At 32.8% G+C, this 21,545-nt stretch overlaps 1 protein-coding gene across 5 annotated transcripts in view; it reads left to right on the top strand.

The window, feature by feature from the left end:
• Window positions 1–21,545, top strand: part of PHIP (pleckstrin homology domain interacting protein) — a 130,915-nt gene that overhangs the window by 85,879 nt on the left and 23,491 nt on the right. For all 5 annotated transcript variants that reach the window (XM_032873201.1, XM_032873200.1, XM_032873199.1 and 2 more), the window contains 11 exons: window positions 1,405–1,545; window positions 3,848–3,924; window positions 5,274–5,505; window positions 10,672–10,791; window positions 12,462–12,569; window positions 13,126–13,250; window positions 13,384–13,466; window positions 16,963–17,074; window positions 17,470–17,531; window positions 19,557–19,712; window positions 20,972–21,092. In XM_032873201.1, coding sequence (XP_032729092.1) covers window positions 1,405–1,545; window positions 3,848–3,924; window positions 5,274–5,505; window positions 10,672–10,791; window positions 12,462–12,569; window positions 13,126–13,250; window positions 13,384–13,466; window positions 16,963–17,074; window positions 17,470–17,531; window positions 19,557–19,712; window positions 20,972–21,092 — 1,337 coding nt within the window. The remainder of the gene's footprint in view (window positions 1–1,404; window positions 1,546–3,847; window positions 3,925–5,273; window positions 5,506–10,671; window positions 10,792–12,461; window positions 12,570–13,125; window positions 13,251–13,383; window positions 13,467–16,962; window positions 17,075–17,469; window positions 17,532–19,556; window positions 19,713–20,971; window positions 21,093–21,545) is intronic.

The following is a 21,545-nucleotide window of genomic DNA, read 5'->3' as shown; positions in this document are numbered from 1 at the left end:
CATGATGTAAGACAGTTATCATGGGTGTAACAAAGCAGTGAACAAGAAGGCTGCTGGAGCTGGCAAGGTCACCAGGTCTGCCCAGAAAGCTCAAAACTAAGTGAATATTACCCATAATACCTGCCACCCTGTCTTAATCAGTGGTAGAAGAGTGATCTCAGAACTATTTGTCTCAATTTGCCGTTTAATATTAAGAAACTTTTTAGTGATAATGATGCATCATAAAACCTTGAAGAAAAGAACCTTCTGTGGATCATTTGGTTTGTGTGAGTGTGCAGCAATTTTTAGGTAATTAGTTTTTAAATCAGTACTTTTTAGGGGTCCCTAAGTGGTGCAATCAGGTGTCTGACTCTTATTTTTGGCTCAGGTCATGATCTCAGTGATGAGATTGAGCCCCAGGTTGGGCTCTGTGCTCATTTCAATCTGTTTGAGAGCCTCTCTCTCTCTCTCTCTCCCTCTTGTGCTCTCCTTCTCAAATAAATAAACCCTTAAAATAATTAAGTAAATCAATCAATCAGTACTTTTTAATGGAAACAACTTGGCCAGATATCTGTCATAGAATTTTGATACCCATTAAAACAAAGTTTAATGAGAAGGGGGAAAAAAGGCTATAGCTATAGTTATATTATAGTTATAGATATCCAGTTTTATATATATATATGTATATACATATATATATATATAAAATATATATGTAGTGATAGATATCTGAAGTTATTTTCTGTCACTTTAAAGATTTTCTTATTGTATGTTGTGTATTTATGATATATTGTATATATAAATCTGATGTCTTTTTTTGCAAGTTATCTTTATTCTTTTTTTATATAGATACAGTTGGGTTTTTTTTTCAGGTGTAAATTCTTGTGTTTGTTGAGTTTGTTCATCTCTGTCACCATGTTGGACTTTATCAGTTTCTTTTGATGATTGTTTATTAGTGTGTTCTCATTTACTGTATTTATTCTGTGACAGAAAAGAGATAGCCAGCCAACTGGTGTCCTAGCCTCATAGTGGCAGGGTGGTTTGTGACCACCATTTTGGTTTCCTTTCCTTTGTCTCTGCCTATTACGTATGCCTCACAGCTCATGGTCCTTTCTTAAATCTGTTCTATAGGTTTAGTGTTGTTATAGGAGAATTTATTAGTCTGTTATTATGAACCCTTTAGTCTGTATCACTTAATCAGGAAAAAGAATTTTGTTATGACTTATTAAACCAGCAAGTGAATTTCAACATAACACAAACCTGTGATTTAAGTTAATGTAATGTTAAATTATTTGAATTGGTACCATAGTCCACTTATATGATTATTTTAAATATGAGTGGATTTTTTATATTTAAAAAATTTACAACTTTTAAAGTAAAAAGCATGCTCTTTAATCCTACTTTAAATAAATTAACTTTTTCCAGAATCACGCTCATGAGCATTTCCTGGATCTCGGAGAATCCAAACGGCAGCAGGCAAATCAACACAATTACCGTACAAGATCTGCTTTGGAGGAGACACCTAGACCTTCAGAAGAGATAGAAAATGGCACTAGTTCTTCAGATGTAAGATCTCAGCACATTTATAAATTTGTTTGCAGTTTAACTTTGTTTTAGTGTGACTGTTCTTTGTATTCATTGATGTATTTATAAATGTAACTCAAAGATGGTATTTCTAGATCTTACAATGATAGTGATAGTTATCATTTACTAAAGACCTGTTTTGTATGTTCCAGGCATAGCACATATATTCATAATGTCAAATTCACAGAACAAATGCATATGAATTAATTATTCCTATTTTATGTATGCGAAATCTGAGGTTCAAGGATGTTTAGATTGCCTATGTACCTAACTATTAAATGGCAGAGCAGGAATTAAACCCAGGGTCCTTTTACTCTAAAGCCAGGCTTTTAAAATAGTACCATGAAGCGCTAGTCTGTAACTGTAATGACTAATTAATAGACATATGGTAATTTCAGTTAGTTTTTTATCTCTGTGCCAGTTTATGACTTTTCAATTTATTTTAAAATTTCCTTGTATATAATTATTTCCATAAATATCATTGTCCCTACTAAATTACATATTTTTTCAACAAAGGCAATCAATTTGCAATCACAGCTTATTAACAACATCTCCCCCTCCCCATCCTGGTCACTCCCTCCCCCAGTTAAGTAAGACTCTATGGTCTTACTGACTGTTACACATTTATGAAGCAATGTTAGACATATATGGGAATTCTCTGAGTATATTTTCTGTACACATGGCAATAAAACTCAAACTGAGAGTATGCTAACTACAGTTGAAAAGTTATTCTCCAATGGCTTTAGGTCCTAGGGTGACCAGGTAAAAATAGTTTGTCCAATCTGGTAAAAAGACCAAATATACTAATAACAAATATGATACATGACAGTTTAGATATACATGCAAAACATAAAATATATGTGGGCTAGTTATTTGCCTCTATAAAATGTTTCTTTATTTTTAAAGATTTAGTATGATTCTCTTAATATGTTCCTATAAAATACTTTAAAGATTCAGCTTATTAAAATGTTGTTTCTAGGTACATCTGTTACATAAGAAGTTAACTAAATCCTTCATTTGTGTTCAAAACTAATTTGCTTATATTTTAACATTCTTTTAGAGCAATTAAATAAATTTCTAGGAGGAGTACATCGAGAACAGAATATCATCTTGGGCACATTATATTAATTAATGGAAAGAATCCTGTTTTGGGGGTGGTTCAAATACTTTGTACTTCTGTATAGTACCTTTTAATTTTGTACTAAGAATATAAAAGTACATTTCTTTTCTCTCCCTTTAAAGAAGTAATATGTATAGTAAGGATGAGAATAATCAGATCATTTGTTTACATTCTTTTTTTTTTCAGTTATATTGAGCAGAGATTAAATTCTCTAACTAAAATTACTGTTGGATTTGATCTTTCCATATTTGGTTAGGTTTCAAAACTTTGTGGAATAGCTCTGTAATACAAATTCTTCATTATTAAAACATCAAAAAGAGAAAACTTGTCTCCCAAGATATGCTATTTTATTTAATTAATAAAGGAATACATCTCATTATCATTTTGAAAAATTCTGTGAATGTGCCCAGCAAATAACACTGATAAAACCATTCTTGTGGAGAGTAGTCTAAACTTTAGAGTAGCTTAGTTGCTCATTAATTGTTCTGCCCAGGGTAAATTTCTTAACCTTTTTAAGCTTTAATTTCTACTGTTTAAATAACTGCTCCCTATTGCCAGTAGTGTTTTGTCTAGATTAAATGGGATGATATATACACATGCTTAGAATAGCTTCTGTAATATTTTAAAAGCTTACTTAATTTGACCTCTTACTCTTATTGGAGTGTAAAATTTTATTTGAGCAAGGGAGAAATTGCGTAAGATACTGGATCTTATGGACTATCACTGGACTATCCTACATTGAGCAGAGAATATTTACTAGAGAAACTATTTTTGATTAGTTTTCAATCCTCTACCGCAAGTTTAGAATAATACCTAAGTTGGAATACTCTTTTTATATGTGTAATAAAGCTATTTTTAATTGTAATGATGACAGTAAGTAAAATGTGAACTCCTAATTTAAGTTCTCAGTATGTTAGTCATCTGAGAGATTGCTCTGAATCCAGTATTAATGGGTATTATTTCATTGGGTACATTTTTTCATTGGATACATTTTGTTTTATTAAAATATAAGATCTGTGTTTTAGGACTAATTAAAATCAGGTTTTAATTGTTGTAAATATCCTAATGTGATTGGTACTATTAGATAGCACTGATATTTTCTAATAATCCTAGAATGTTATTTTGTAAAATTACACAATAAAATATGTATTAAACATTTCTTAGGAAGGTGAAGTTGTTGCTGTTAGTGGTGGGACATCGGAAGAGGAAGAGAGAGCATGGCACAGTGATGGCAGTTCTAGGTAATTCAGTGAATTTCTGTTTCTTCACATGTAATATAAAATCTTTAGAAAGCTGAAAATTTATGTTTTCAGCAACACATTTCAGAATCTCTTTGGGTTTAGAGTTTTGTTTTTCTTCAGAGATCTTTTGTTCTGTGGATGCATTGCCATGCATCCAGTGTAGTGTCTGAAAATGTTTTTTAAATTCTTTAAAATAATTTTCAAGTTAAAATGAAATCATGAAGTCATATTGGAAAGCACCTTAATTATTGGATTGTTACCTGTGATGATTATTCTTGGGGAGATACTTGTAGATTCCTACTAAGGACATTCAGGACAAGGATAAGAGGTGGTGGTAGTAGAATTAAGCTCCAGAAAAATCTGTCCTTTCAGTGTTAATCTTTATAGAGGAGTAAAGTCTTACATCACCGAATATAGGAACTAATTACTGATTTTAATGTAGTATAACTTAGATTTCTTTAAAGCATTTATATTTATATTTATTTTATATATATATATTTATATATATATATTTAAAATTGTACAAAATCAAGTTATATTCTCATGTACTAAAATTAGAACAGAAGATAACAAAACTGGATCCTTTTTTTGCAACATCAGTTCAGTAAAACTTAGTTCTTTTGAAGGTAAACTGAAAAGAAATGCAAACATGGTTGGTAATTATAAGTAAAACACAAAGACCTGTATTTTTCTGAATTGTGTCATTCTTTGAAGCATAAGATGTACCTAACGTATAAGTAGATACTGAATAAAATACACAAGTAATCTTCCTACTGGGCCAAAACACTTCTGACAGTACCCACCCCACCCCCATTTTATATCCAGTTATCATGAAGGCAGCAATGCTCTACCATTGGAGTTCCCCTAATCAAGAGCTCCCACCTCCTCTCAAGAAATGAATCTGTATATCTCTTCCTCAATATTGATATCTCTTGTAGTATTCCAAACTTTCTTTGTACTGTAACTGAAACTGAGGAAAGTGAGCCTCTGCTCCTTATTTTTGTATGCCCCATGATATTTTGAACATAGGCAACACACAGAAATTTAATATTTTTGTTAAAGTCTTATAAGGCACTTAAATTCATTGTTTCAATTAAAGATGTAGACATTTCTTAGAAAACTTCTTTGAGATATTTAAATAAGTTAAGCCTACAGAATTTTAAGAAACTGTTTAGAAGGTGATGAGTTGAAAGGGGAATATTTTTAGTCTATTCATTCTTTTTGTGATCTCTCTTTACATTTTTATAAGACATTCATTCTTTTTTGTGATCTCTCTTTACATCTTTATAAGACAAAGTCTTACAGTATGTCTACTATAAATATTTTTTAAATCCCTTTTTGCCTTCTAGTGACTACTCTAGTGATTATTCTGACTGGACAGCAGATGCAGGAATTAATCTGCAACCACCAAAGAAAATTCCCAAGCATAAAACCAAGAAAGCAGAAAGCAGTTCAGATGAAGAAGAAGAATCTGAAAAACAGAAGCAAAAACAGATTAAAAAAGAAAGGAAAAAAGTAAATGAAGAAAAAGATGGACAAACATCACCAAAGAAAAAGAAGCCCAAAGAAAGAAAACAAAAGGTTGATTTTGTTTTAATATAAATTGTTTTCTCTCAAAACAAAAGCACTCATTTTAAAAGTGCTATTGATGAACATAATCATTGTTGAGGTGTACTAGGATACTAGTAGTATTGGAAAAAACTCAAGTACACAGTAGTAGAATATACTATAATAACAAAACATTTAATTTACTCAAGTTTTCAGTATTTAGCACATGAAAATGTTTACTTACAGAATGATTGTATTCTAAATATTGAACATTTAATCTTAGGAGAGGATTTTTTTATATTCTGGTGGGATTTATTCATTTGTGTATATCAAAATGTTACAAAACATACTTGCCTTTACTTTTTGACCATCCTTGTTAATTGTTATTTCTGAAAATAACCAGAAAGCATAGAGTGCACGACACCTGGAATAATAATGGCAGAACTTGTTATAGATGACCACTAGACAAATATGAATCTAAAGTAGGACACTACTGTTAACAGGCTTTCATTAATTTACGGAACATGTGAGCCATAATTAGACAGTTCTTAGGTCAGTAGCAGTATTGGTTTGTTACTTCATCTTTGGTCTGTGAATAATTTGAGACAGATCAGAGAACATAAGAAATAAATGTTAACAGAAGTAAGATTTGTCAGCTCTTATGGAAATGGGATTCTTTTATAAAATAAATGAAATAGAAGGGACATGTTTTCTGTTCCCTAAAAGACTGTAAATTGAAAATATACAAAGAAGATTTTTTTTCAACCTCTTTCATTTTTAGAATTAAATGTAAGTTGTCAAATGTAGAATTAAGTGCTAGGGAGACTAAGAAGGTCTTTCTCTCCAGAGAGCTTTGAAAAATTTAAGAATACGTCTGTTTTAAATGTTTATTTTATCTGCTTCACTTGAGCTCTTATTCATTTCAGCTTTATAATTATGAATTACTTTAATTTGGGTTCTTCAGCCTGCTATTCTTGTTGCCTTCTTTGCTTTTGTCTGGGGAAGATTTACCAAAGAGAGTATCACACATTTTTCTCTTCTGTGTTGTCAGTGGTGATAAAAGTAGGTTAACCCATTGCTTATGTGGTACACAGATTGGTTAAAGAGAACTGATTTAGCCCTGTATCTGGCTAATTTTTTTTTTCTTATTGCAAGACAGTTTTGTTTTTTTTTTTTTTTTAAGATTTTATTTGTTTATTTGACAGAGATAGATCACAAGTAGGCAGAGAGGCAGGCAGAGAGAGAGAGGGAAGCAGGCTCCCTGCTGAGCTGAGAGCCCAATGCGGGACTCGATCCCAGGACCCTGAGATCATGACCTGAGCCGAAGGCAGAGGCTTAACCCACTGAGCCACCCAGGCGCCCTGCAAGACAGTTTTGATGAACTTTTGAGGTTTACAGTGTTTAAGTCCCTGTGAGAACATAATTTTTTTGGTCAAGAGTGCAGTTTACTTCACCTAATTGCTCTTGATTTGGTAGTTGTCCCTAAACTAACACCTTGGGCTTCTTCGTGCAGTGCCACATTTGAATCCAGCTACTGTTTGGCATATTTTAATTTTTCTATTTTGCTTGAAGTATTACAGTAGGATCTGTGTGCCACCAGTTTATGTGGGACAAACTTTAAATATCATGAAGTGTAAGGATATTATAGACTATTCGCTTTAATTTGGTCTTTGTACACATGACTTGGTATTAGTCTACCAGTGGATTTAAGAGTAGATAGAAAGAACTGTTCTCATTGCTCAGTCTTTTTGTCTCAAATAAACATATTTCCCTCTTAAGCATAGAATTGTAGAGCTGGAAAGTAACTGAAAGATCATTAAGTAATTATTATTTACTGCATGTATGAAAAGATGAAGATATTTTCCATCTGACTATATTCAAATTAAGCAAAAACAGGCAGATAACAGAAAAATGCTTATTTAAAAATAGATTTCTCCAGGGGTGCCTAGGTGGCTCAGTCTGGTTAAGTATCCAACTCTTGATATCAGCTCAGATCATGAGATTGAACCCCAAGGAAGGTTCTGTGTTGGGCAGGCATGGATCCTGCTTAAGAGCCTCTCTCTCCCCCACGCTCACTCACACTGTCTCTCTTTAAAAAAAAAAAAAAAAAAAAAATCTCCAGAGATGCAGTAAAGTTATCTCATATGTATCTGATGTATATCCATTATGCTGTTAGGAACTCTGGAAACCAGATCAGTAAATTTCTTATTGAGTGCCGACAGCTTAAAGCAATAGAGTGGGTAAAAAGTGTAAGACATAACTTCTCAAAACAATGTGTGACTAACAAGTTGCTTGAATCCCCTAAGATAAAAATAGAGTATCACATTATCTAATATATTTAATTGCCAGATTAATTTTAAAGATGGTAATTCAGAAATCAAATAAGGGCATCTTTTCTTAGAGTTTCAAGTAAGGCTTCCAGAATAAGTAAAATATGAGGTGGACCTAAAAGAATTTTCCATGATTAGAAAGGAAAGAAGTGAATTACCTGTATCTCTAAAATTAAAAAAAATTGAAATTTTGAGGAATATTTAATGCAGTTTATCCCCTGAGTGGTTTTAAGTATCATATGATAGAAATCTGCTTAAACCAAAAATTCTAGGTTTCCCAAGAATTATTGGGGAATAAGACCTATCATCATCCTGATTCTTGGCTATACCATACCACAGTCTTATGCTTATAAATATGATCATTCCTATTTAATAGCCAACTTACCTGGTTTCATTTAAGAGTCCTTAGCTATTTCAGTCGATACAGATATTTTCCTTACGGGAAGAAATACTTGGTGCAATTGATAGCCCATATTGAGGGTGGAATTTAACAGTTTTCAGACTTTTCCCTACCTTTTTCTGTTAAGTCAGAGGAAACCTTTTTCAAACACACTTTAACTCAAAACTTCAGTGTATAAAACTGAAAATCTGTGGCTCTAACTCTGTCACGTAACAGTGGTGCTCAGTAACTGGATAAATTAACTTTTCAAATATCCTCTGACTTAATCTCTCAAAATAACACATACAGAATTTATTTTCTAAGTTTTCCCCACTGCCCTTCTCCAGCCCTCCTCTTCTCACACTGACAATTCTTTTATTTACACCAGAACTGTGGTGTTATCCCATAAAAATTAGTCTTTTTCTCTCATATCCTACATCCAGTCTATCGGGATTTTTTTTGTGGCTCTGTCTTCTAAATGTATTCAGCACTTGAGTGCTTTTTTGCTACTTCTGCTTTCGCACTCACGCGAACCACCGTAAGCTCTTGGTTGTATTACTGCAGTAGTCTTCCATCTGTCTTCCTCCTTCCACCCTTTCCACCCTAGGTTCTGTTCATTAAAGTAGGGATCTATAAACTTTTTCTGGGACCCACTACCCTGCTGTTGTAGCCCGAGAGCAGCCATAGATAATAAATGAATGGATATGGATATGTTCCAATACAATTTGATTTATAAAAGTAGAAGCAGCTAGACTTGAAACCATGGGCCATAATTTGCAAATCCCTGCTCTGGTGAATCCAGAGTGATACTTTTAAAAGTCAGATTCTGTCACTCTTTGGACTAAAATCCTGCAGTGGACCTTTCTCACGTATAGTAAATGCCAAACTCCTTTATCCCTCCCTTACTCTTCAGAGAGAGAGCACTCCTGATATGTTTGAGAAACAAGTTGTGTTTAGTAGGAATAAGAGGAAAATGAATATTGAGTAACAGCTGTTAGCAATACTTTCTGTAGTGTTCTCTGATACCCCATTATGATGTTACTTCCATTAGTGAACTTGTGTGTTAAGTCATAATGATAACTACCTTTTTTTAAAAACATGAGAATAAAATTTAGAAGTCTTACTATACAAACACTCAACTAAAACTTTCAGTCAACTGCATGAAGTTTCTCTAAGGTTTCAAGGGCTGTTAGAAAGTCCATTTTTCCTAGGTCTAAGGAAAACCAGGTAAGTTAGCTATTAAATTGGAATGATCATATTTATAACCATTAAGTCTTATCCAGACAATAATGGCCATTTATGGGCAAAGTTTAAAAAAACTTTTCTCACAGGTCTATTTTTATATTTAGCCACAGAAGTTAAAGGGACCTGGGGGCACCTGGCTGGCTCAGTCAGTAGAGCATGCAACTCTTAATCTCAGGGTCATGAGTTCAAGCCCCACATCAGGCATAGGGCTCACTTAAAAAAAAAAAAAAAAGCAGGGGACCTGGCTTGATGACATTGTGTTTAAAAAAAAAAAAAATTGATAGAAACATTTTTTCTAGAAACTATTTATGAGCCAGGTGTGAAATGGCTACTTCAAAAAGGGGAGAAAATATTTCTGGGCTTTGTATAATGCCCACCCCACTGAAACCATTAGCCTTCTGCATTTTCCACTACTCAGCCCGTATGAAAATTTCTTATTTGGTTCCTACTAACATGCCATGACTATGATTTAAAAAAAAAACACACACACAAAAAAACTGGAGTATGGCTTGGTTTGTTACAAATACTGATAAAACTGATAGGATTTTGAGAGGGAGATTACACAAAACTTACACTTTGGGGTTTATGGGAATATCTTGTTAAACTAGTCTTGTTCTGAATGTCGTTTGGTTCATCTAGTTCTTTTTTTATGCAGTGATTTGGAAAGATTGAATAGCTAATAACTATACTTCTGCCATAAAAAAAAAAAAGGGTTTATTTTCTTTTTTTTCTTAAGATTGTACTTATTTATTTGAGAGAGAGGGAGAGTGAGAGGAAGATGCAGACTCTCCCCTGAGCCGGGAACCCGATGTAGGGCTCAATCTCAGGACCCCAGATCATGACTTCAGCCCAAGACAGACACTTAACTGACTGAGCCACCCAGGTGCCCCAAAATAAGGTTTTATACTTAATGTATATTTTTGTTGAAAGATCTTCCCTTTTATTTAATCACCTTTATAGTTATTTTATTTTTTTAAAGATTTGTTTATTTACTTAAAAGGGCAAGAAAGCACAGAGGAGAGGGGCAAAAAGAGAGCAAGAGAGAGTCTTAAGCGGACTCCACCCTGAGTGTGAAGCCTGAAATGGGCCTCAGTCTCAGAGTCCTAGATCATAACTTGAGCTGAAACCAAGCATCAGGTGTTTGACTTACTCCACCACCCAGGCACCCCATCAGTATTCTAAAGGACAGATTGAGAGATGATTGTTTTTGTGATAATACTACTTTATAATGTTCTAAACTCTTAGAGATTGGCTGTAGGAGAACTAACGGAAAATGGTTTGACGTTAGAAGAATGGTTACCTTCAACATGGATTACAGATACTATTCCCCGAAGATGTCCATTTGTGCCGCAGATGGGTGATGAGGTACTTTTAAACTTTTAAGAACAGTCTTTTGTTTCTTTGAGGTATCTTTAAGCTTTTTAAAATAGCTCTTGAAACTGTAGAAAACGGTAGTTTCATAAAGTATCTCATTTTAGATGTTTATAAGCTTGTGTATGGAAAAGGTGTAATTAGGAAAATTCTGATCTTTTCTGAGGCCACTTGCAACTTTAAGTATTGTACTAGCAAAACTAAATATTGTAAGAGAATGGAAATTTATTGGCACTTTAAAACTAGTATTTTTTTTTAATAAGAGGATTCTACTGCTAATTTTCTTTTTCTTTCTAAAAATTTATTTTTCTTAGCTTAAGGCTTAAATACATAACATTTTAAAGGAAAAATGCAATTTAGCATTTTATTTTTATTTAATTTTATTTGATAAGTTTTCATTTAAATAGTGTTTATAATTAGATCTTTTTGAAAATTTGCTAGAATCAAAAATATTTCAAGGAAAATGTGATTGGTTATCATTTTGGACTAGGTACTTACGAATTTGAAATGAAAATTTAAGATCTTAGATCAGAATTTCCTAGTCCACTGTTCATGTCTTCTTATTTTATGCACAAGTGTTAAGAAGCAGTCATCTGGCAGCCAGTAGATTGGCAGTAATAAATTAGGAAGTACAATATGGGCTTCTTTAGCAAATCACACTAATTAGTAATAGAAAGTGGCAAGTGACAGTTAACAGTATAAAAAAAAATTTTTAATGCTGGAGTAACTCTAAAGAGTAGTCTGAAAAAAATTCATTTAGGCAACCTACTTAAGAAGACTTGAAGAGCACAGAACATTTCTGTATTATTGTAATTTAGTACAATGATAGAGCCTAACAGGTCCTTGAGCATCAAGAAGATGCTTGTTTAAATTACATTTAATACATTCAAGATAACTAGAAAGTTTGTAAATCCTTATTGAATAATTCTCTTTCACAGTGTTTAAGTTGTCTTTTTAATTGTTGGTGCTTAAACAGCTAAGTTCTCATTATTTAGCATTATTCTTTTGAAATTTCAAACAGTTGGAGCAATAGTGATACTAATGAATTGAAGAAAAGTACGTAGAATAGTGCATATCCCAAAATCTTAATAGCATTTTTAAAAAATTTTAATATTTTTTTAACAAGCTCCACTATTTTTTTATAGTTGGAAGAATACTTGGTATCAGACTTACTGTGTCAAGTGCCAGTCGATACCAAGATGGTAGTCAGGTGTCATTTAAATCTGAACTTCATAAAATGAGGATAAGTTTCTTTATAAGGATAAAATATGTTTAAAAATACATTTTTCATTTCAAAGTTTACTGCATATGTACAAACCACTTGCTACCAAAATACGTGAATAATAAACTGATCATGACTCCTAGTTACAATTTACTTTGTTTTACAGCATAGGTCAACTTACATTGAATGCAAAAATAAAACAGTGAAACAAACTGCTCATTTTATACTCTCACTGTATAACCAAAGTAATGTTATTTAGAACGCTTTATTTATGATTAAGTGGCATTAGGACAATTTGAAGAAAAAAAGGAAAAAATATCAAAATATTAGAATTTCTTTTGAAAGGATACTAAATTCTCTTTGCAATTTTAGCTGATACCTTGCATCTTGGATTGAAGGAAACATTCAGGGTTTAAAATTGTGACTTTTATTTACTTTTTAGGTTTATTACTTCCGGCAGGGACATGAAGCTTATGTTGAAATGGCCCGGAAAAATAAGATTTATAGTATCAATCCCAAAAAACAGCCATGGCATAAAATGGAACTACGGGTATGGTGTTTATTACTTAAAAGGTGCAGTTTTGTATTATGTAGAAAGTTGTATTGAATGTTACTCTTTTCACCGTAAGAAACTGTTTCATGAAGATTTATTTTTTAATTGGAGCAATCCTGGAGACTAAGAGGTATTTAATTTTCAAAGAAATATAAGATTGAATTTATGTATTCCGATAGTTTATAATTTGGGTACAAAGTGTAATTATAGTGAAAGTTAAACTGATGTCTAAGGTATACTTCATATTTGCAAATAAGTATTTTTAGACTTACCAGCCAGAGTTCAAAATTTTGTAGAGGTCTTTGGAACGGTATTGGAAAACTTGCATTTCAATAAATCTTTCCCTTTTTTAAAAAGTTTTTACTGAGATAAAGTTTGTTAATTCTAAAGGGCACAAATATGCTTCAGTACACAGGTCAGGAAAGTTTTGTGTGCACAAATTAATAATCACTACCTAGGTGAAGATTGAAATGGAGAAATGTTTTGATTATATTTATCAGTTTATTTTATGATTTATTTTGTGAAGATGGTTTATTTTCTGTATCTTTCTCAGGAACAAGAACTGATGAAAATAGTTGGCATAAAGTATGAAGTGGGATTGCCTACCCTTTGCTGCCTTAAACTTGCTTTTCTAGATCCTGATACTGGTAAACTGACTGGCGGATCATTTACCATGAAGTAAGGACTATCGAAGGAGGCAGTGGTTTCTTAGTATTGTACATTGTTTTTTAAGATGATTCAGATAAATTTTAACTTCTTTTAGATAATTTTAGGTATAGGACCTAATCAGTTTGTTTCTGTTTGTAATTAGATACCATGATATGCCTGATGTTATAGATTTTCTCGTCTTGAGACAACAGTTTGATGACGCAAAATATAGGCGGTGGAACATAGGTGGGTAATTTATTTAGAAAACATACATGTTTGTTATTTTTTTAATATAATAAGTGATTTACTGTTTTTAATGATTCAGAAAAAAGATAAATCTTCTTGCCATTTGTGGGAATGATAACAAAGTAAGAAGATGTAATAATGTCAGCTATTTAAAATACAGTTGACCATTGAACAACTGCAAGGATTAGGAGTGCTAACCCACTGCATAGTGGAGTATCTGTGTGTAACTTTTAATTGCTTGAAGAGTTAACTACTAATAGCCTACTGTTGACCAAGAGACTTACTTGATGACATATGTAATCAAGTAACATGTTTTGTATAACTATTCTTAGAGTAAAGGAAGCTAGAGAAAAGAAAATGTTATTAAGAAATCATAAGGAAGAAAAAATGCATTTGCAGTATTGTACTGTATCAGGGAAAAAAAATCCCAAGTATAAGTGGACCTACACAGTTCAAACCTGTATTGTTCAGAGGTCAATTGTCCTTTTAATCTCGTTGATGCTGAAATTCTAAACATTTTCTCTCTCAGATTTGGTAATGGTTATAAAACTGTTTATAGCTATTTCTTTAGCTGTTTTATGTGTTGAATTAAATTTTCATCTAAAAATGTAACAATTCACAGTTGAAACAAAAGACATCTTCCAGTTCAAAATGTTCAATAATTTGGGACCAGAGCTGAACTGGCATTTTTCTTTTATTGCTCTAATCTGTTATAATTTTTAAACTTAATATTATAAATAAGACTCAAAGAAACTTTAAAATTCTTAGAAGTTTCCAGGCATTTAAGATACATTAATTTATGTTCACATGGATGTGCACTTCATTTGAGTATTTTTAAATTTTCAAACAGGGCCACTCTTTGTCATCTTGGAGTGGGTTGTGGTACATATATGGCATATTTGGTTTGAAAAAGCACATCAGTTGATAAGGCCAGTCCATCTCTCCTCCAGTGCCATTGGAAGGCATTGGCATGGTGATATGTCTTAGTTGGTCTTGGTAAACTTAGAAATTTACATGTGTATTCTAAAAATTAAGACAAATGCAAGTTACTAAAATTAGAGACATGGGAGTTATCAAAAAGAATTTACATTCCCTATAAATTCCATTACACCATTTTCCTGGAAGCTTTGAAAGATGTGTTCTATCAAATAAGGTAATGAACCAAGGAAGGGAAAGACATGAAACTCCTTCAGGAGACAGGAAATCCAGAATAGGAAAGAGCCAAAATGAATTCCCAGTAATAGTAGAAGTCTCAGCATAGCATCTGTACCAGCAAATCTGTAAAATGACCAGTTCAAAAGTTGTTGTCCTCCAAGAGCAAAGTCTTCAGGAAAGACAGAAAATGGAACTGATGAATTATCTAACGTGTCTGACTTTGTTGGAAATTATGTCGAAGAATGTTTTATAGTTTAAGCTCTTAAAGCATTTGCTTAATTGTAAATCCAGAGAAAACCAATCACAAAAAAAAAAAAAAAGGTGAAGCAGTTATACAGAATTATAGAAGAAGGGAATTGTGTGCTATTTGGTTCTGTAGCAAACAATATTTACATAGTTATGATAGAGATGATATAGATTTATTTAAAATAGACATAATTACATACAATTATATGGAGAGGTCAGTACTTAATGTCTAAAATTGGGGAGTGAAGAAATAGCTCTAATTATTTAGAAATCTAAATTTAAGAAATAGTTATAAGAATTAAAGATTTTTTTTTGGTTTTGATTATAAGCCTCTGGTATACTTGTTTTTTAAATTACTTGCATGTGTCACTGAAAAATTTTATTTTTTTAAAGACCTGCAGCTGCCCGGAAATTGCAGAACAAATATTAGTGTTCAGAATCCAGGAATATTCCAGAAATGAGTTGATAACAACCTAAGTAAAGAAGTATGGCAAGCAATAGACATATCAAAGAGATATTTCAAATGATGGATGTACAGTGGAATTTTCTCACCTGGATCATAGCTGTTTTTTCCTCCCTAAATTCATAGATGAATGATTTCTTCTAAAGTTAGTACTACTTGGTCTTTTATTTCTGAGGAAATAGGCATCTACCTACTAATAGCCATTTAAAATTTTTAAAACTTACTCCAAATGGTATACTCTATTCCCCACTTAATTTCATTGTTTTCTTTCTACAGTATTGTTCATTGTGGTTAGACATACATTATCCATTTCTTCCTCTTTAGCATAATGTCGTTAGTGTATGTAGGATCATAAAAAATAGCTCTTTGAAACTCATCATTGTTTTTAAGGTTATGGTGGTGTCAAGAATACTGTTTATTAATTATATGGTATCTTCTCACTAAATTCAGTGTCACTAAGATGCATCTAAAGAGCAATTTGGGACTATCTGGTAATAGATCATGTTTTCCTCTTATCACTGGCTGTTAGAATGCTTGAATCTAAATTTAGGCCCCAATGCATACCCATTCAAAGTTAAATATAACTTGAAAACATGTAGTTGTGTTCTATTAACTTACTCCTGGCTCCCAACTTTTCTTCTTTGTCATTAAAATTTTTTATCTTTTTTTTTAAATTTTTAATTCGTTTTATGCTGTATGTCTCTATAAACTTTTAAATCGTTTTTGTTAAAAAATAATATAAACAAATACTTTTCTCTTTATGGGTTTGAAAATGAAACTTACTCAGATGAGTTCTAAAATAATTTGTTTGAAATCACACAGATAAGTTATTTGAACTCAAGTCTTTCAGACCCTAACCTATGCTTACTAGGAGAAAAACCACTCCATACTGTGAAAGCCAAGGAAGAGGAAAGAGTGGCAGAAAGGAAGAGAGTGATTTACAGTTTTCATATGACATGGCAGGAAGCTGAGAAGATAGTTATTAGGGTCTTTGGGGGAAGTAGTTTTAGTGGCAGGATAGTAGCTGAATGCAATTAGGTAAGGAAAGAAACACAAGGAGTTGTGTCTGTTTTATAAAGATTAGTTGTTTTTGTTACTCTCTTGTTTTTATAGAAAAGAGAAAGTGTATACATGAGTGTTATAACTTCAGGATGATTGACATGAAGGAAGGCAGGTTGGATATTTTCTTTTTATTGTTTCTAGGCTAGAGTCTTAATTGTTGGAGGAACTTGCCTATAGAGAGCAAGAAATTAAAAATAAAAATACTTGTTGGGCATAAATTATCTAAACCATGCTTTTATTTGAATGAGGAGTTTGGGCATAATCCTAATGATGAATTTAAAATTCTAGATTGGTAAAAATGCTTAACCTAAGTGTGAATTTCTTCTGACCCTAATAAGATGTATGGTACTGGAAACTGGTAAGTCACACTGGTATGTTTATTAAATAACTTTTTTCCTCAATATTGCCGATTTTATTCATTTAGTTATTTTGGAGTGTGTAAGTCACTTTTTGCATGTTTCCTGAAATTATACAATAGTTTAAGTATCTTAAAGGAATATTTTGGGAGAAAGGAGTAACAACAGCAGCAGTAAATTTTAGAGTAATGAGATGGCTTTTATTTTTGTCTAGGTGACCGTTTCAGATCAGTCATAGATGATGCTTGGTGGTTTGGAACAATTGAAAGCCAGGAACCTCTTCAGCCAGAGTACCCTGATAGTTTGTTTCAGTGCTATAACGTTTGGTAAGGGAGTGTTTGTTGTATTTGAGTTTAGCTTGGTTACCTTATTTGCAGGGGGAGGTGGGGTGGGGGGATTGGCGGTGCAGAAGAAAACAGAGAGAAAGTCTTAAGCCGGCTCCGGGCCCAATACAGACGGGGCTCAATCTTATGACCCCTGAGATCATGACCTGAGCCGAAATCAGGAGTTGGATGTTTAACCAACTGAGCCACCCAGGCGCCCCCAGCTTGACTTACTTTTAATGGTTTCCCCATCTATTAATATAAAGTGACAAAGACACTTCTTTTAAGCACTTAAATTCTTTTAAAACATTTGAAGCAGTTATTTTTATAATGTGATTTTATAAAACTTGTAACACAGCATTTAGATTTTTTAACATAGGGATTTTCCTTCCTTTAAGCTGGGACAATGGAGATACAGAAAAGATGAGTCCTTGGGATATGGAGCTTATTCCTAATAATGGTAAGTGTATATTGGGCTTTTTGTGTTACAAAATTAATTTCTTAAATAAGGAGTCTGATTTGCTGCCTTGTTACTGCGTAGGGTTGTTTTGAAGATCATATAGAAAATACTCATTCTGCAGTTATTTATTGTACACCTGTTATTGACCTTGGATTGGAGGTAGGGAAGGCATAGCAGTGCACAAGATAGACATAATCTTTGTCCACTTGGAATTTATAATCTAACAGGAAAGATTGAAGTTAGTTAACAGCAAAATATGAAAATCATTGTTCACTCCTGGAAGGTAAGTACTTGGGAACAAAGATTTTTTAACTTCAGCAGAACACTTAAAAATAGACATAATATTAAGAGTTCAGCCTTTTGAGTGAGACCTAGATTCATACCCTATCACTGCCGTATTCTCTCTAGGTCATCTTGGCAAATTCTTTAACAGTCTCAAAACTTCAGATTTTTAGGACTTCAGTCTTTGAAATTCTGTAAACTGACACCTTACAGGGCTTCTGTGAGGATTAAATGACATCATGTGTGTAAAGTGCTTATTATAGAACCTTATGCATTTAAGGGCCTCCACAAGTAGTAGTTTACTACTGCTAATAATATCTCTTTACTTGCATATGGCCTGATAATTGCCTTAGAATTGGGAGTTAGCCTTAGGCAGTAAGTCATCTTCCTGGACTGAGAAAAGGCCAGTGTAGCTGAAGCCTGCAGATTGTGTTTTTCATCTACTCCAGTGCCCATTTTTGTTTCTATTTTTTAAAAACTACAGCCCACACAATTGTGTATGCATAAAAGGATATGAAAGAATATATATTCAGAATATTAAGAATGATTATTTATAAAAGATGGGACTATAAGGACTTCCACAAATTTAATACCAATAACATATTTTTCATCTCACTGCTAAATTAGAGCTTTTTGAAACTATTAAATATCTTTTTATTTGTCAGAGAGAGCACGCACAAGCAGAGGTAGCAGCAGGCAGAGGGAGAAGCAGGCTCCCTCTGAGCAAGGAGCCAGATGTGGGACTCGATCCCAGGACCCTGGGATCATGACCCGAGCCAAAGGCAGATGCTTAACTGACTAAACGACCCTGCCATCCTAAAACTATAAAATATCTTGAACAACTTATAATGATGTTACATAGCTTATCTTTTTTTCTTTTCTTTCTTAAGTTTGAGGTTGCAGTCACATTGGACTACTGTGTATGAGAGAAATGAACCTAGTCAGTGTTGTATTGCTTGGAGTATTTCTTGAAATTAATTAGTGGCATTAATACACTATTTGTTTCCTACCTAAATATATCCGTTTGTGAAGGGGGGGATTTTTGTTGTTTCTGTTCTGTCTGCATACATATACATGTGCATCCTATGGTTTAATTACATTGTTTGAGGAGGAAGAATTTTGTATACAAATAGTAGCATATTTTCCAGTGTTTCTCTGATGAAATCTAGTTCAGAGAAAATGTTACTTGGCAGATTTGTAGGTTTTTTGTCACCACCGCTTCCTAATGTATGCAGAAAGCATACCTTCATAATTTAAAAGCAATAAACATGAATCATCTGTTAATATTGATAATTCTCTCTGTTCCTACACTAAAAAAAAGTTAAGACTTTGAAGTGCTTGTGAAAAACACCACTTTGGTTCAGTTTCACCATGTGTATGTTTTATTAAAATATGGAGATTATATATCATGAAAAGATTCAGAAAACTTGCAAGGTTAAGCATCATTTTATAGAAATACTTTGTCCTTTATTTGAAACTGATAGTAGAGCAAATTGTCAGGTATAATTTTGGAGAAGTAATTATATGCTCATCTAGAGAATTATTTATAAAATTAATGTTTTAAAATACAAATTTTATTGACCCTTGAAACATACTTTTTTTTAATGAAAATACACACTAACCAGATCTTTACAAAATTATATTTTAATTTTTTTGACAATGTGAACTCTACTTTCTAAAGGTAACCTGAATGGTAGCAGAAATCACAAATTTTCACTAAATTTGCTTTTCTGTGTATTTCAGCTGTATTTCCTGAAGAACTAGGTACTAGTGTTCCTTTAACTGATGTTGAATGCAGATCGTTGATCTATAAACCTCTTGATGGAGAATGGGGTTCCAATCCCAGGGATGAAGAATGTGAAAGAATTGTTGCAGGAATAAACCAGTTGATGACACTAGGTAAATAATAATACTAACACAAGAATATAGAAAAAGCTGGCAGAAAGCAAAGGAAAGGAAAAGTCTTATTCATTAAAATTTCTTTTTGCAATATCATGTCAGTGGTTTTCAAACATTTTTAAGTGGAATTTCTTTCTTTTTCCAAAATGAGACCGTACATAAGTTTTTGGGTATCTAGAACAATTAAAAATGGGGTTGCTGTAGATGAATTTTAGAGTGAGGGCCCCCAGAAATGCAGGGGTACCTGTGAAAAGTCTGGATCCTTCAGAACTTGATTTGAAATCCTTCAGCCTAAGTAAGCTGACATGATGTGAATTTGGAGAGGAGGATTGAAAGGTAAATTACAAATATATGGATAGCTGTCCCAGGTCTCCCCTTAACTAACAGGAAGGAAGATAATACTGAACTGCTTTGTCTCATTAAAAAAAAAAAAAAAAAAAAAAAAAAAAAACAGTGCCACAGAACTTGTTGTTATTTGAATTCTGGGCTTTTAAAACAACTTTAAACGAGTGTGGTGGTTTGTAGCAACCCCCCTGTCAGTAAGGAATCAGACTTCAAAGAAGAAAAAATTACGATTTAGAGGTGAAGAGACTGGAGACATGTTGGATAATATTTTCTTCGGAAGTCTTTTATTAATATGCCAACACTTTCTTTAAAGAGTATCATAAATATCTTAAATAATTTTAGTAGTATTTTAGCGTAGGAGGTTGTCTTATACTGTGTATGAATGAGCCTAAATAAATAAATAAAAAGCCATCTTTGCCAGGTTCAGTTTATTGTGTGCCATTTGGTCAATGACATTGAGTCAAAGACTTCTGGATCTGTTCCTTCTCTGGGTGCTTGCATGATATTTCACAGAATTAAGTTAAGGAGATAAGTTTTGAGAAAGGTTACATTTGGATGGAATGTGTTATTATATTATTGACAGAATGACTGTCAAAAACCTACAGATTCAGGAATGGCTAGGTTTTTAGTACAGAAATGTATGTGTACTTAATAGGTCAGATTTATGTATTGTCTGTCATTTCTTGTCTTCTAAGGGAATCTGAATAACAGATATACCTAGAATTTTGCAGTGTAAATGTAGACATAATAAGCAGTGAGACTGTATTAGTCTAGCTAAACTGTATTTACTATGAAAAGACAATGGCAGTCTGATGGTTTTGTGGATCAGAATTTATCTTAAATCAAGCAGAATTGTCTGTGGAGTATTTTAAACAGTAAAAAAATAAACATATAAGCTATTTTTTTAATTCTAGATATTGCTTCAGCATTTGTGGCCCCTGTGGATCTACAAGCCTATCCCATGTATTGCACTGTAGTGGCATATCCAACGGATTTAAGTACAATTAAACAAAGACTGGAAAACAGGTTTTACAGGTTAGAACCCATTTGCTGTAGCTGCTACCAAAAGAAAACTAAATGATCCTTGAGTGTTTCTGAAACTTCACTGTGCAAATCACAAATCACCTGGGGATTTTTTTTTTTTTTTAAATGCAGTCTATAGTTCAGTAATTTTAGTGGGACCTGAAGGTTCTGCATTTCTGACAAGTTCCCTGCGATGCTGATACTGCTGGTCTATAGATTTGGAACGTGATTCATAGATAGTTTTTTCTAGTTGCTAATATGAGTTGGTGCTGTCTTCATACTATAATTTATAAAGCATGCCAGAGTATCTCGTTTGCTTTTAGACATCACATTGAAATATTTTTTCATAGAACAATATTAAAAAGTTGCATATTTTTTTCTTATTTTGTTTATATTTAGCTTATAAATACTTGAAGTTGAGAATTCAGGATATTTTTCATAGTTGTAGGTTAGCTTGAAATGATG

The sequence above is a fragment of the Lontra canadensis genome, unplaced genomic scaffold, assembly GCF_010015895.1.
Source record: "Lontra canadensis isolate GAN:19392208 unplaced genomic scaffold, GSC_riverotter_1.0 scaffold47, whole genome shotgun sequence".
NCBI lineage: Eukaryota > Metazoa > Chordata > Mammalia > Carnivora > Mustelidae > Lontra > Lontra canadensis.
The sequence above is the reverse complement of the archived record's forward strand: the minus strand, read 5'-3'. Positions and strand labels throughout refer to the sequence as shown.